Below are 14,255 nucleotides of genomic sequence, written 5' to 3' on the forward strand. Positions count from 1 at the left end.
GAAAAACGCACAAAACATTAATTGCTAGGTGGCGCTCTTTGTGCTCGTGCGTTATTCGTCGGCTCGCTCGGTGTCGAGAATCACACTTGGAAAGTAAGTTATCTTTGTGTCTTTTGTTATTGTATTAAATTTGTTCTTCTTTTTTGTCCTAAATTATGATAATATGAATGAAATAGTAGTTTCATAGGTCTATTACTTTTCAATTTCTAATATAATAAATGGCCCTTATTTTACTAGCTGACCCCAATGATTAAAATGAGAGACCTAGCCTAGGCTAACTAAGGCTAAGCCAAGCAGACTATAACTTAAGCTATAGTAAGAAGAAAGACAACAGAGAGGCTGCTGGGCATGGCATGCATGATTCTAGTCACCTGACAAAAACAGTGGGCTAGCCTAAGCCACTGGGCCTGGCCTGGTATGAGCAGTCAGATGAATCTGATGGATTATGCCTACTTGCTAGTGAAGTAGCCTACTAGGCCTAGTATGAATAGGGCAAATTTGCATTTTTTCACAAATAAACATTGCTGCCACATTGGCCATTCAGTTCGGCATCGAGTTGACGTGCCATGTTGACGTGTACATTCATTTGATTTGCGCTCATGGATACAAAATTAATAAAATCTGTTTTCGCGCTCTGATTGGCTGTGGATTATTTCACTTTGCAAACAGTGGCATATCTTGTGTGTATAGGGCCCTCAAAAAATACTTGCGTTTCCCCTTCACCGTCATAAATCAAGCTCAAGTAGTTAAAAATCACCTTATTTTGCAAGCTTGCACTTCCTCTCCTAATTATGGAGACCTCCCTCCCATTTCCAGACTCCTAGATACACCACTGGTAAAGGACTTTCACTTCGCCCGAATGAATTATTATTAATTATGATAGGCTTGTTTTTATGGGCCGAATAGCATGTGCTCGCAGGCCAGTTGAGAAAATCCAGGTTTACTCCTTAGTCCATTAAAATTAGTATAAAAGATAACTCTGTTTTTCATGTTGTAAATTTGAATTCTTTGTGTAATAGTAATACTCATACCATTTTAATTACCAGGAGAATATATTGAGAACGGTGCAGCAATGTCATCAGGCACATCTCCAGTTCAACACCGCCCTCATGTGTCATCACCATTTTTGTATCAACTGTCAGCGGGTGAGAGGGAGTTGGACATTGTGATGCTTGATCATGGATATGCTAGGCCTTGGAGTACACACCCTGACGCCAGTCATGCCAAGCCAGCCAAGTGGCTATTTGTGCCTCGCACACTACGTCTTAGAAACGATAGGACAATAATGTAAGTGATCAAATTAAATGAAAGTGTTATGTTAATTTTTTATTTATCTTTATCAAACTAGCCAAATGTCAAAATTCTATGTTGTTATTCATTTTTGATAGAGAATCAGATACGAATGTTGATGTGGTAAAGCTTGTGGCACCAAACCCAACAGCTTATGATGTCGTAAAGGCACGATCAGTCATGAACGAATGTGATCGACACGTCAACTTTGCACGTGCCGGAATGCAGCAACCAATTACTGATGAAAATTGGGAGGAAAAACTTAATAGGTAATTGATAAAGGGGATTTTATTTATTATGAAGGAGGTAGCCAAAGCCTGCTACTTACAAAGTGGATGTAGAATAATTTTTATACAGTAGAACCCATCCTTTTTGACACCATTATTTAGGACACCCCTATTATTAATGGGACACTTTTCTGTGGGTTTTTTTTTTTGAGGGGTGGGGTTTTTTAGTTGGTACATTATATAAAAACCTTAAAGATGCTGTACAAATTAATTATAAATTATTAATACAATTATTATAATGGAAATTGTAAAAAGATATTGCATATAAATGCATTACAAAAATAATACTGACATAATATATAATCTTACAGTAACATACATTAAAAAGACAGTACAATAGAAAACATTTACATTACATTAACAGCCAAAAATAGCTATGCTATGATGTTTAAATGAACTTAACATTTACTGTATATTACAGTGTTTCCTTTGATTATTTTTTTTTTCTTTCAGAACTGGTTGGACATCAGGACAAAACAAATTGTTTAATAAAATAATCAAAATTCTGTCAGGAGATCGACTTGCAAGATTGGCATATGAAGGGGTGAGAATAAGTTGCTAAGCCCCTCCCCTTGGATATAGTTGCTAAGGTCCCACAAAACGACAGTGTTCAGACTTGGAGATAAACCAGGCTTGAGTTAAGACCGGCTTAACTTTACCGGGCGTTCAGACTAGCGGGTTTAATTTAAATTTGCATAATAATGAACTGTAACCAGGAAAAAACGTGTTTCAAAACATTGCTCGCGAAATGTACGCTCGCTCACAGCATACGTAATTGAATGCTGATTGGTCATTTCGTCACCCGAAGTCAATGCAAGACCCCCCGCAACGATTAAAGCCCAGCTTAGAAAAGTTAAACACGGTGGCGCGCCAGGCCTAGTTACTATAGGAACACAGCCTCTTGAGATAAGCCACCTAGTTCAGACTGGCAGGTGGATAAACCCGGTGAGTTGAGCCGGGTTTATCCACCTAGTCTGAACTAGGCCGTGCACACACGTGTGTTTGTACGACATGCGCACATTCCTGGCACTGTTCTGATTGGTCAGTTATTCAGTTTGATTGACACTTCAGAAAGGTTTATTATGATTGTAAGAGAGCAGTTGGTATGTTGTCTTGTACCTTAGTAATTGTTTTGTTTCAGGCTATTTATGGCAACTTAGTCTAATGATAAGTTTTGTATTATAGACACCTAATGAACCGGTTATGAGAAGAATCCACCTGGATAAGTGCGCCAAAAGATTTAGACAGACAATGTCTGCTATCGTTTGGGTAAGTATTATTCATATTAGTTTATATATTACTATGATTATGTGTGTAAAAATATGAGAGAAAATGAACGTATGATAATGTATGTTGTAAGATAATGCTAATATATTTTTAATTGTTATCTATATACTGTCTTTAACCCATTGATTAAGTACCTGGATCCAAATTGTATCTGTATCATCTTGTATTGTTGACATTAAGTATTCCTTGGTTATAAGTGTTTGTATTTTGTGAATTAAACTGATTTCCTCAATGTTCGTTACAGCAGTGCAATTTTTATCTTTTTTTCTTTTCATGATGATTTATTTAGGACACAAAGACTACAACATGGCTTCACTCAGTGTTGGTCAATAACCTCAGCTTGACCTTACTGACCATCTACCTGGACGTGCTGCAGACTTTGAAGTGTAAAGTGCCTTCTTTGATTGACAAGATGATTCATTTCTCATCTACTTTGCACCGTGGGTCAGGAACTACTGTTGAAGCACTAAACTTGCTCCTCAAGAGACCATGGGACCCTGCCATCAGCACCCTAAATCAGCATAAACCAGTGAGTTTCATGGTTACTATGCCATTCAAGTAGCTAAATAATCATTATTATCATCAACGTCATAATCAACAATAATCACCATCATCATCACCATCAGTATTATCACTAAAGTTATTATTATCAGTATCATTCATCAACAATGTTTTCACTACCATCATCATCATTATACTCATTGTCGTCATCATCACGAACATCGTCATTTTCTTCACGATCATTACCAGTTGAGATGTAATGGTTACTGTGCTGTAAGTAATAATAAACTACATTATCATAAACATCATTATTATCATCATTATCATCAATTATTAACTGCTCTGAACCTGTTACACATCTCCTCTTTAAATAATTTTGTTTCAATATGTACTACTGTAATTGATTAATCAATAAATGCACTGAAAGTACCGGTATGTTATAACAACTTCCTTAGAATGCTTCTTGCACCTAGGTTTTGTAACGCCAGTGCCATGTTAGTTAAGGCTGCTCTTCCTTCATTTTTTGAATTTTATTTAAAAATTTAATTTACGCTTTCATTTTCTGCATTAATGCTTCTGAAAACAAAGTGGTATCTTGTGTGGTCAAACACATACTGATTATATCCAATTTAGGTAAGAAAGGTGATGATCCTTTACATTAGTGCAAGTTTGAGCAATTGAATGATTTTCAATTGGCTTATTTTTCAATTTGAAGTTTTCCTGATGACAGTCATTTAGTCATTGTAATTCCAAATTTATATATATACGTATGTGTGATATGGATCATCACCATCATCATCACCATAACCATCATCATTATTATCGCCAACATTATTTGCATCACCATCATTATCACAGGCATCATCATTATCATTCACCATCATCACCATAATTATCATTATTCATCATCATTTCATTATCTTGTGAACATGTGTTTACTAAAATCTGCAGAATCGTCTAATAATCAGCAAGATGTGTACATAATGTCATAAACAATAAATATGGTCTCAACAAAATGTTATCATAAATTCAAGTGTCAGCAATTTCATTATTTATCCCAACAGAAAAAACTGCCCAATGCTCCATTACTTTTACTGACACCCAGCAGTGCCCAGCATCAGTCCCACTCTCAATCTCGCCGCATGAAATTCTGGCAGTCCCAGTTATCCAACATGGGCAAGGTGGTACCTATCACTATGCATGTGTCAAGCGGTGGGTCCGGTGTCACACTCAGTCAGTGTCTGGAACATATGATTGGTGCTGTCAAGTCAAAGGTGCTTGAGGTAGGCAACTTATGTTTTGTTCTGATTGTTTTCACATCCACTTTTGGAGGTTTGTTTGGATGTTTTAAGGTGGTTTTACAAAATTTAGAAAATTATAAGTAATATTTTATAAGCATGTAGATGGATTATTTACATTGAAAATTGTTTGCCAAATGATTTCTGGATAAAAGTTGTGCTTTGGATATTATGTTTGACTAATTTTTTAACATATGCTTGAAAAGGTCAAAGTTCATTTTTGTCTGAAGCAGATTAACTTGTGTCGGGGCACTTTATCCATTTTTTTGCGGCACGCGAAAATGAATTAAATACCCTATGTGTACGGCCCACCAAGCAACATTGGGTAGAAAACACCTTGTTGTTTATGCCCCGATACCGATCATATGTAAAAAGTAATATTAAAACTGAGAATAAAGTGGTGTAAAGCAGTGCTTGGAGGTTTTTCAAAAATTCACTTTGGCCCTCCAACCGATAATTATGCCTACCCCTGAGCAAATGCCAATGAACTGACTGCTAGATCTTGAAAGCCTTCTCAAAATTTACTATATTTATTCTGTCAACTAAACTATTAAAATCTATTTTGTGTGTGTTTTTGCTTTTAGCTTAAAAGTCAATATCCTAATAGACCAATTATCCTGATTGGATGGAATATTGGGGCTCTTGTTGCCTGTCAGGTGAGATTTTTACAGAAAAAAAAAAAAATGTTATTTTTTATTTATTGTGAGCTTCTAGATGTTAATCAGATGCACAGCAAGAGGGCTAGAGTTCCATAAGGGCAAACATGCAGTGTCCCATCCATGGGGATGTGCACACCCCCATAATACTCACCACCCCAAATCCCCAGTTTCCCCCAAAAATCATGGTCAAGTAGTTAAAAATCACCACAATCATCTTATTTTGCTGGCCCTGGCCCTCACCTAATTATTGAGTCCCCAATTCAGCTTTACGTCCCCCATCCACCCCTCCATCCACCTTCCCGTTTCTATATAAGCCACTGCATACATGACAATGATGATGATGCACCTTTCCATGCTAATTTTATTATTTTTCTTCAATGTTATGTATAAAATGTCTGTTTATGCAGGTTGCTTTGACGGACAGTTTATCTGGTGTTGTATGCCTCGGCTTTCCATCAATGGGCATCAGCGGAATTCGAGGGGTAAGTTATCTACCCTCCTCCAATGAACATCAAATGTATAATATTTTCATATTTAACACTTATTTAGTCGTAGGGCATTGTAGCGATGCCCTACTTTACCATCAATTTTAGCATGGACATTGCAGATACTATCCCAATCCAATATAACATGATTGTGGTCTGCTGCCCTCAATGTCAACTTTTGTAAATGGCATAACTTTAAAACATTTTGAGTCAAAAATGTTCCAAAATGAATAACATTGTTTCACAGTCAGTGGAGGACCCTTTGTTAGACAGTAAGGTTCCCACCCTCTTTGTGATTGGCCAAGATTCCAGCGTCGCGAATCAAGATGATATTGAGGATCTACGTGAGCGTATGAAGGCTGAGACGGGTTTGGTTGTGATCGGTGGAGCAGACGAGTACCTGAGGATGAATCGAACAAAGAAGAAACTGGAAGGTTTAACTCAGAGTATGGTGGACAGGTGTATACAGGTGAGACCAAAGTGCTTCTGCTACCATATCATTCAAAGTCATCTTGTTTGACAACCAGGGCAAGTTATAAATTTAACGATTGATTGATTAAAAATTATAATTATGTTATTATTTTGTTTGTTTTTGTAGGATGAAATGTTTGAATTTTTGCATGCAGTATTAACATCCAATCCATGTCCCACAACGACAGTTAAGTCACCTGCTGTGAGTGAATCAAACAAGAAGAAGGACAAGAAGAAAAAAGTTCAGCGAGACTTGCTGGGGGAATTGAGAGGAAAGCAGTCTTCAACACCAAGTAGCAGTAGGCACACCATTCACCCATCAGCTCTTGGAGACGTTAGTTTATGGGGTTTTTTTTATCTACTTCAAAGTTGTGGATATCTTTTTTTGTTTCTCTCACAAATGATTCAGCGAGTGACTTGCCTCTTACAGAGTGTATTAGTCTCTGTGATGGTCTATATGCTAAATCCATGTTCACATTAACTAAGTATGTACTTAATATTCAAAAAGGATTAATTGAACTACTGCAGCTTTAACCACATTTTTAAGCAAACCCAGATAGATGATGATTTAGGATCATCAGTGCTTTAAGGCTCTTTATATTTGGCTCTATTAAGCAATATAATTATTATTTTATTTGATTATTATTTTATTATTATTAATGTTCTATTTATATAGTACATGTTGTATGCTCACTTATATTTCTCAAGGTATTGCATAAGATACAACTAAAATATTATGATATTTTAAAAAAAACTTCTTACCTCAAGATACAAACAAGTACATGATAAATGAAAACTGCACTGACTATTAATACAGAAATGACATTGTACTTGCAAAATATTTTGATTAAGGTATTAGGTAACATATACAATATTCGCTAGGGAGAGAATTGTTATTCATGTGTGTATCAATGTTTATATCAAATGATGAGGGTAATACTACTTTAATTTAGAGCATCCTATATTTGCTATACACAAAAAAAAAAAAAGAAAATGAAATTTCTATTTTTGATTTTTGATGATGCATTGATGCTAATATGATACCTTTGATGACCTATTTAAGGTCTAAATTTTAAAAGAACACTCTTTTACCTGAATCTCCATCGAATTTGCACTCCTACTTCATCTCATCCCTAATCTAAATTCACTGCTAACCATTGGTGGCACTACAGTGTACATTCAGGTAGAGTTCCTATATAGAGAAAGCTGCGACATGAGCGGTTCAGGTCACGTGATTACTGGATGCCCTCTGTCTGTCATATTGGGCCAAATGATGACTAACAACCTAAGTCAGTGGTGCGTAACCAACAAAAATAAGATAAGCTTTGAGGCTAAATTCTTTACCTCATGTTATTTAAAAATTCATAACTCCATAACAAAGGGTCGTATCACATTTATTTTTTTCTGGAAAATGTTCTTAAAAGACACCACTCACCACTATATGATTGAAAAAAAAATTGAAAAAAGAGCTTATCTAAATAGTGTATTAAAATAGGCTTCAGTACAGCAGCACTACATGCGTAGTACTGGACTAGGCCTAGCTAGTAGTAGTACTGTTTCAGTTATCGTACGACTTACGGATTTCTCTTATTATATACTATACAGTAGTTATTGTGGAGATACCCTTAGACTGGGACCCTAGCTAGAGGCTTGCCAAATAAACCAGTTTACTATGAATTTCTAAGTTGTCCTGTGAAGAGGCCTAGGCCCAGTCGCCTACTATTTTTAGAGCCGAACAAACGTGATGATGTATGCCTAGCTAAGGCGCTACACTATTTTAATCAAGCAAAAACTACATGTAATATTACATTTCTTTTAATATCATTTTAATGTTATTTGTCTTTTTTATTGGTGCAGAGAGACAGCTGTATTATGCACCATATAAATCCATTGATTGATTAATTGAATATAATATTATTAATAGCCTATTGAGAATCAATTTCTTTTTGAATTTTGTTACAAATTTCAAACAAGTGTTAACAGATATTTACTATCAAATGACATAAAATTTTCATATTAATATGTTTATTTTTTCAATTGCCAGTTATTTATGTAATCGTCACACTTTAGCATAATCATTGCGTTCATTCATTATGATGTCCCTCTAGCAGCTCATGTCGCAACTCTCTCTATATAGGAACTCAACATTCAAGGGGAGCTATCTTACAGTCCTGCAGGGTCAGGGGCTAAAAATGGCTAGGTAGAGAGTTAATCATTGAAAATCATTACAAACATGTTCATAGTTTAAAGAGAATAACAATGTAGTTTTTTAATGCTAGTGTCTTATTCGTTTATTTTTAGAGTTTTGGACGACTCCCGGGGACTCCAAAGTCAGTGAAACTTCCAAAAGAGAAGATTCCAATTTTGACGCAACAAGAGATTTTTGCTGCACAGTATGCACAATTCTTGGCCAGTACACGCAAGAAAAAAGAAGATGGTAAGAAAACTATTGACATTTTAAATATATTGAATTAAATTTAAAATGTTTAATATTAATTAGAATGTAGTTTATATTTGTTTTAAAAAAAATAGATTATTTGGAGACTATGAGGATCTATTTAAGAAAACAACCATATTTTTTCTTGTCTTAAGGGAAGGCAAAGGCTAGCATTAAAAGAAAGAGCAAGTCTTCAGAGTCAAGCAGCAGTAAAGCCAAGCAAGCCAAAGTAACAGAACCATCTCACAAAGAACCGACAGCTCCACCAAAACCTCATAGTGTCAACATCTCTACTCTGGGTATCACTCAGAGTGTTACCCTGACAACAGGTACATCAACAAAGAAACTTGGACATCTGCAGCCAATGGGGGCACTAAATACACAGAATACTCACAGTAGTATCTTGCAAGGACTTAGTTATAACCTACAGAACAGGGGCTTGGCTAGTCCAACTGAAACTGGAGTACTGGAGGGCATCCTCGCAAGTAGCTCTCCATTGTCTCCCTTACAGCCACCATTAACTCCTTCTAAGACGTCACAGGGAATCGCTCCTTCTCCAGCATTGCCACCATTTACAACTGGTGCTTCAGGACTTCTTCTGGCGGCAGCTTCAACATCCACAACAGCTGGAAGCATATTGATGACGAAAATGCCAAATGCAGTTACTTCAGCCATAAAAACAGAACCTCCGCAAAGTGTGATGCAACTGAAATCAGCCAAAGTGTCATCTGAAGTTGCTCTGCAGGCACTGATTGCTGCACAAGCACAACCAACTGCCATTCTTTCCCCTGTGAGAGGTGCAAATGGAACACAAACGAGCAAGGTAACGCATGATAATTATGACGCACACATTCAAGCAATTCAGAAACTTCAGTTTCACGACTTTCCTTTAACAACTGCTTCTCTACCAGCCAACAAAGGAACATTGTCTTTTACACAAGCTAAGATTCTCTCAAATATACAACCACAAGAAAGTTTTACAATGAGCTGTGCGGAATCCACATCCAGTACCACCACTTCAATGGCGCCCTCTATCACAACAAATTCCACAACATTAACATCAGCCTTACCATCGTACTCAATTCCATTGACTTCTTCTGCCATGAAGCAACTTGATGCAAATTCTGTCGTTGCCACAGCACCAACAGCAGCACCATTGTTGACATCAACTGAAAGAGCTGTGACAAAGAGTGAAGCAACAGCTCTTCGGATAGCTCTTGCATCCCAGCCAACAAACATTTCATCATTAGCAGACCAGTTATTGTCCACCAACAGCAGTACCCTGAATCTTGATTCCCATACTATGTCACTTCTAACACAGTTGCCTTCCTTGATGGCAGATGATGTTGAGGAGACTCCCGAACAGGAAGAGGCAAAGCTTCCAGAAGCAAGTGATGATAACACCAGCAGTAAGGTGAAGTCACCAACTGAGTCCTCAGACTCTAGTTCCCAAGATTCATCTAGTCTTCCATCAGTCTCTCTGTTCACTGCAACTAGAACAAGGCGTGTTAGGGCCCCCAAGTCATTCTCTGATTATACCGAGTAGGTATGTTTTGACTTGCAATCTCACATTTCTGTTATAGAACAATACAATCTGCACAATATACCATATAATTAGTATTTGATGTACATCTATACAAAGTTAACGATATAGTTTTAATAATTGCAATGAAATATAAAAGAATTAAAGGTTGCACACATCTTTTAGTGTTATAAATCAATTTAAAGCCGGGCATGCACTTTGTCGACTATCATCAACTGGTCTAATATAAAATACGAATTGACAAGGTGCGCGCAACGGATTATTTTTGAAGGATGATCATCTCAGACTACCACTGTTAATTAGCCGACAGAGTCGCATCGTCAAACTGCAGAGAGCAGAGATAAACTTACTGATGTAGATTCCGCCCATCTTTTTAAAGTGATACTTCAAGCAGTTGTTAACATATTTATTTTAATTTTAATGACATTTTCTGATATGAATGCCACCATTGGAGTGGCTACGACAATAATGTCTATCACCAGAATTTAATGAAGTGTTGAATTCCAGAGCACTTTATGTTTACAACCGGCAGAAATGAAGCAGACTTCACGTCGCTAGAGAGCGTGCATGACATGTAGCGATCATCCTGTTAGTGTACGATTGTTACTGTATTGGTAATCATATACTGTAATATTAATAAAACTACTTGATACACTGTATTTGCTTTGAAATATGATCATTATATTTGTGTCTCATAAAATAATATACATATGTATTGTGTGCTTAACTAAAATTATTATATAGCTGCATAGTAGAAAGCAGTTGTTCACTATAACTAAAGTCTTCTTATCGAGTCTATTCACGAGTTCATTCTCTGTGGAGATGTTGATTTAGTTCTAAAAACTTGACATTACGGTCCTCGTGTATAGTGGTGAAAGGATCGGTAGGAAAAGGGCCGCGGCGTGAACGCTTCTTTCTTTACACAAATGTACCTCAACCCAGATTGAAGACGGACGTTTCATGTTCATCTAAAAAGGGTGTGTTTTAACGAATTTATATATTTATTTTTCAATTTCATACAAGCAAACCTCCAAACATAAACAGGAAAAACAAATTGATTTGAACACAGACAATTTATATAAATAGAATACTGTACAACAAAAGGATAAAAAGAATCGAACTTTTAAAAACAACATTACAAATTCGCTTGATAAACAAAATTTTTAAATGCCTATGTGATTTCTGAATTTTCGTTATTTAGAAAGTTTTTGACAATTAAGTACATTACCCCACTCTAAGCGGCACTGAAATGCAAGCATAAAACCTAAAGCATCATAAAATCGACCTCTTAAAACAAAAATAATGTATTCTTCAAATACCCGGTTGTTGTATTTCACAGGTGGGCAACATGCGGCCCGCCTGTGATTTGTTTGCGGCCCGGGAAAATGTATTACAAACTATGTGTGCGGCCCGCCAACCAACTTTGGCTAGAAAACACCTTGTTTTTTTGGGGCCCGGCACCGGTCATCTGAGAAAAGTAATAGTAAAACTGAGCATAAAGTGGCCATAAAAAAGTGTGGGTGCGGCCCTCAGAGTTGAATCAAAAAATAACTTTGGCCACCACTTTTAATGCCCACCCCTGTTGTATTTGATAGGCTTATAGTAAATGACACCAGTATTTCAGGAGTTAGTCTTTTCATGTGGATTATGGGCGTACGAGGGCAGAAATGTGTTTTCCGGGTAATAAAATATTAATAACGAGTGTATTCGTTGAACCATAGTTTACTGACACCAGCATATTTCTTGGGGGGGGGGGGACGGAACAAAGCTAAATAAAGTATTTTTTCATTGATATAGCCTAAATCTGTAATTTCAGTTATAGCACTCTTTAGTCTTAAAATAGTTACTCTTTAGCTTTAAAATAGTTCTTTCACAACTTACGTATGAAGCGCGAGCACAATGAGACGCCCGCGTATAGGTGTGGGGTTAAAAGATTCATGATGGCGGTCCATCACAAGACAGCCTATGTTAAATTTCAACCTACTGTACTGTAAAATACATTAGACAGACTATGGCGGTTGGGTGGGCAATGAAAAAAGTGACGTAGTTAAGTAAAAGAACCTCATTAAAGATTAAGAATAATGATCTTAAATGTTGTGTTTGTACTCATTATGTTCGAGACGGGAAACTAGTCCCGCAGGATTAATTCCTGTCAATGTTCTCTTCAAATGTACTCGAGTTGTAGTGCATGCATCGTTGGTTGAGTTTTACGAGATCACTCAATCGAAAACAATAGCGAGTCTTTGTATTGAACGGCTCAGCATATGTCGCAGATGTATAAACGTACCACCTGTGTTTCGCGAATCGTCCTTCCTTTTAATTGTTAATGTTGAATATCAGATGTGATCGAGTCCTTTGTCCAAGACTGAAACGTGCCTTCAGCACGCCTTGTGTGTGACAATCGGCAAAATAGCATTTTTTAATCGATCCTTCATAAAAATATTGGGAAATTACATTTTTGTTGATACAATTTGAAAGTCGTTTTATAGCCTACATTTGTACGGGTGAAATATTTATGAAAATAGAAAGTTTGCATATAAATACACAAAAGCGTAGTATAATAAAGGAATTATTTATTATTAAGAACAAAATCTGCGTAACATTAATATAATAATGAATTTATATACAACTTGTGTTGTCCAAAAGCTTTGGTTCAATTTCTGGCTGTTTACGTTTTAGCTGATGCTTATCAAATTTGTATAACAAGATCCAGCCACTTTAATTTATGTGTGTTTATATAGGCTTATATCTGTCTCTTATACACATCTAAATGAAGCAGACTTCACGTCGCTAGAGAGCGTGCATGACATGTAGCGATCATCCTGTTAGTGTACGATTGTTACTGTATTGGTAATCATATACTGTAATATTAATAAAACTACTTGATACACTGTATTTGCTTTGAAATATGATCATTATATTTGTGTCTCATAAAATAATATACATATGTATTGTGTGCTTAACTAAAATTATTATATAGCTGCATAGTAGAAAGCAGTTGTTCACTATAACTAAAGTCTTCTTATCGAGTCTATTCACGAGTTCATTCTCTGTGGAGATGTTGATTTAGTTCTAAAAACTTGACATTACGGTCCTCGTGTATAGTGGTGAAAGGATCGGTAGGAAAAGGGCCGCGGCGTGAACGCTTCTTTCTTTACACAAATGTACCTCAACCCAGATTGAAGACGGACGTTTCATGTTCATCTAAAAAGGGTGTGTTTTAACGAATTTATATATTTAGTATACGTATCCTACATTATATGACTTGACACCTTTTTAATATCATAATTTATGAGATGCTTATCAACTTCACGGTACAGCAGATAAGCAATGCCAGATGACCGCTCCCTACCCATACTGCACAAAGTATTTAATTCCGTACATCAACACCTTTGCTTGAGAAAAGACTGCGCACAAAAACCATCAATTTATGTTTGTGTGTGCGCCGAGATAACGCGAGAATATCAATGTTTAATGTATAAACTTCACGACAATCGACGCGTAAGTGTTCTAGTATCCGCCTGGGAATGGCGATGATGATGGTTTTGGCCCGCAGCCGACGGCCAGTGTACGCTCCCGTCTTAATTTCATTATGTATCTTGTTATGGGTGTTAGGCGCAACGACTTGTGCGAAAAGCGCCACCTGTGGTCAACTAGTATTTTTATTGAAATTTTCCAGGCGTTATGAATGTGTCAATTTCCTTAAAGAACCACGCCATATTCTATTAAAGTAAGTTTACAGTGGACACCCTATATGCCAAGGAGGCTATTCTTAATAGCAGTCTGCTAGGTTGGCAGAGAATCATAATTTCCGCCAAAATAGCAGGCGATGAGAGAAATTTCCAGTGCCAAAAGGAAGAGAATCTGCAGCTGCTTTGTTTCATTTCAAGACATCTCCTCATTACAGCCCGTTACAATTTTAACACTAGAGATAATTCGTTAGCTACTTATAGCTGATCATATTTCAATTGTTATTTCCTACTTTCTTACGCGAAGC

The 14,255-nt window shown here is 36.6% G+C and overlaps 1 protein-coding gene across 1 annotated transcript; it reads left to right on the plus strand.

The window, feature by feature from the left end:
* The first annotated feature begins 38 nt into the window (after positions 1–38).
* Positions 39–10,917, plus strand: LOC117124351 (KAT8 regulatory NSL complex subunit 3-like). The gene is made up of 13 exons (XM_033270565.1): positions 39–93; positions 1,047–1,287; positions 1,389–1,559; positions 2,031–2,121; positions 2,763–2,846; positions 3,154–3,393; positions 4,430–4,648; positions 5,248–5,319; positions 5,730–5,804; positions 6,055–6,276; positions 6,406–6,612; positions 8,580–8,715; positions 8,871–10,917. The coding sequence occupies exons 2-13, from the start codon at positions 1,073–1,075 to the stop codon at positions 10,259–10,261; spliced, it is 3,123 nt and encodes a 1,040-aa protein (XP_033126456.1). The 5' UTR covers positions 39–93; positions 1,047–1,072; the 3' UTR covers positions 10,262–10,917.
* Positions 10,918–14,255: the final 3,338 nt, after the last annotated feature.

This window comes from Anneissia japonica, unplaced genomic scaffold (assembly GCF_011630105.1).
Source record: "Anneissia japonica isolate Jap-2015-1 unplaced genomic scaffold, ASM1163010v1 scaffold750_len1593409_cov174, whole genome shotgun sequence".
Classification (NCBI taxonomy): domain Eukaryota; kingdom Metazoa; phylum Echinodermata; class Crinoidea; order Comatulida; family Comatulidae; genus Anneissia; species Anneissia japonica.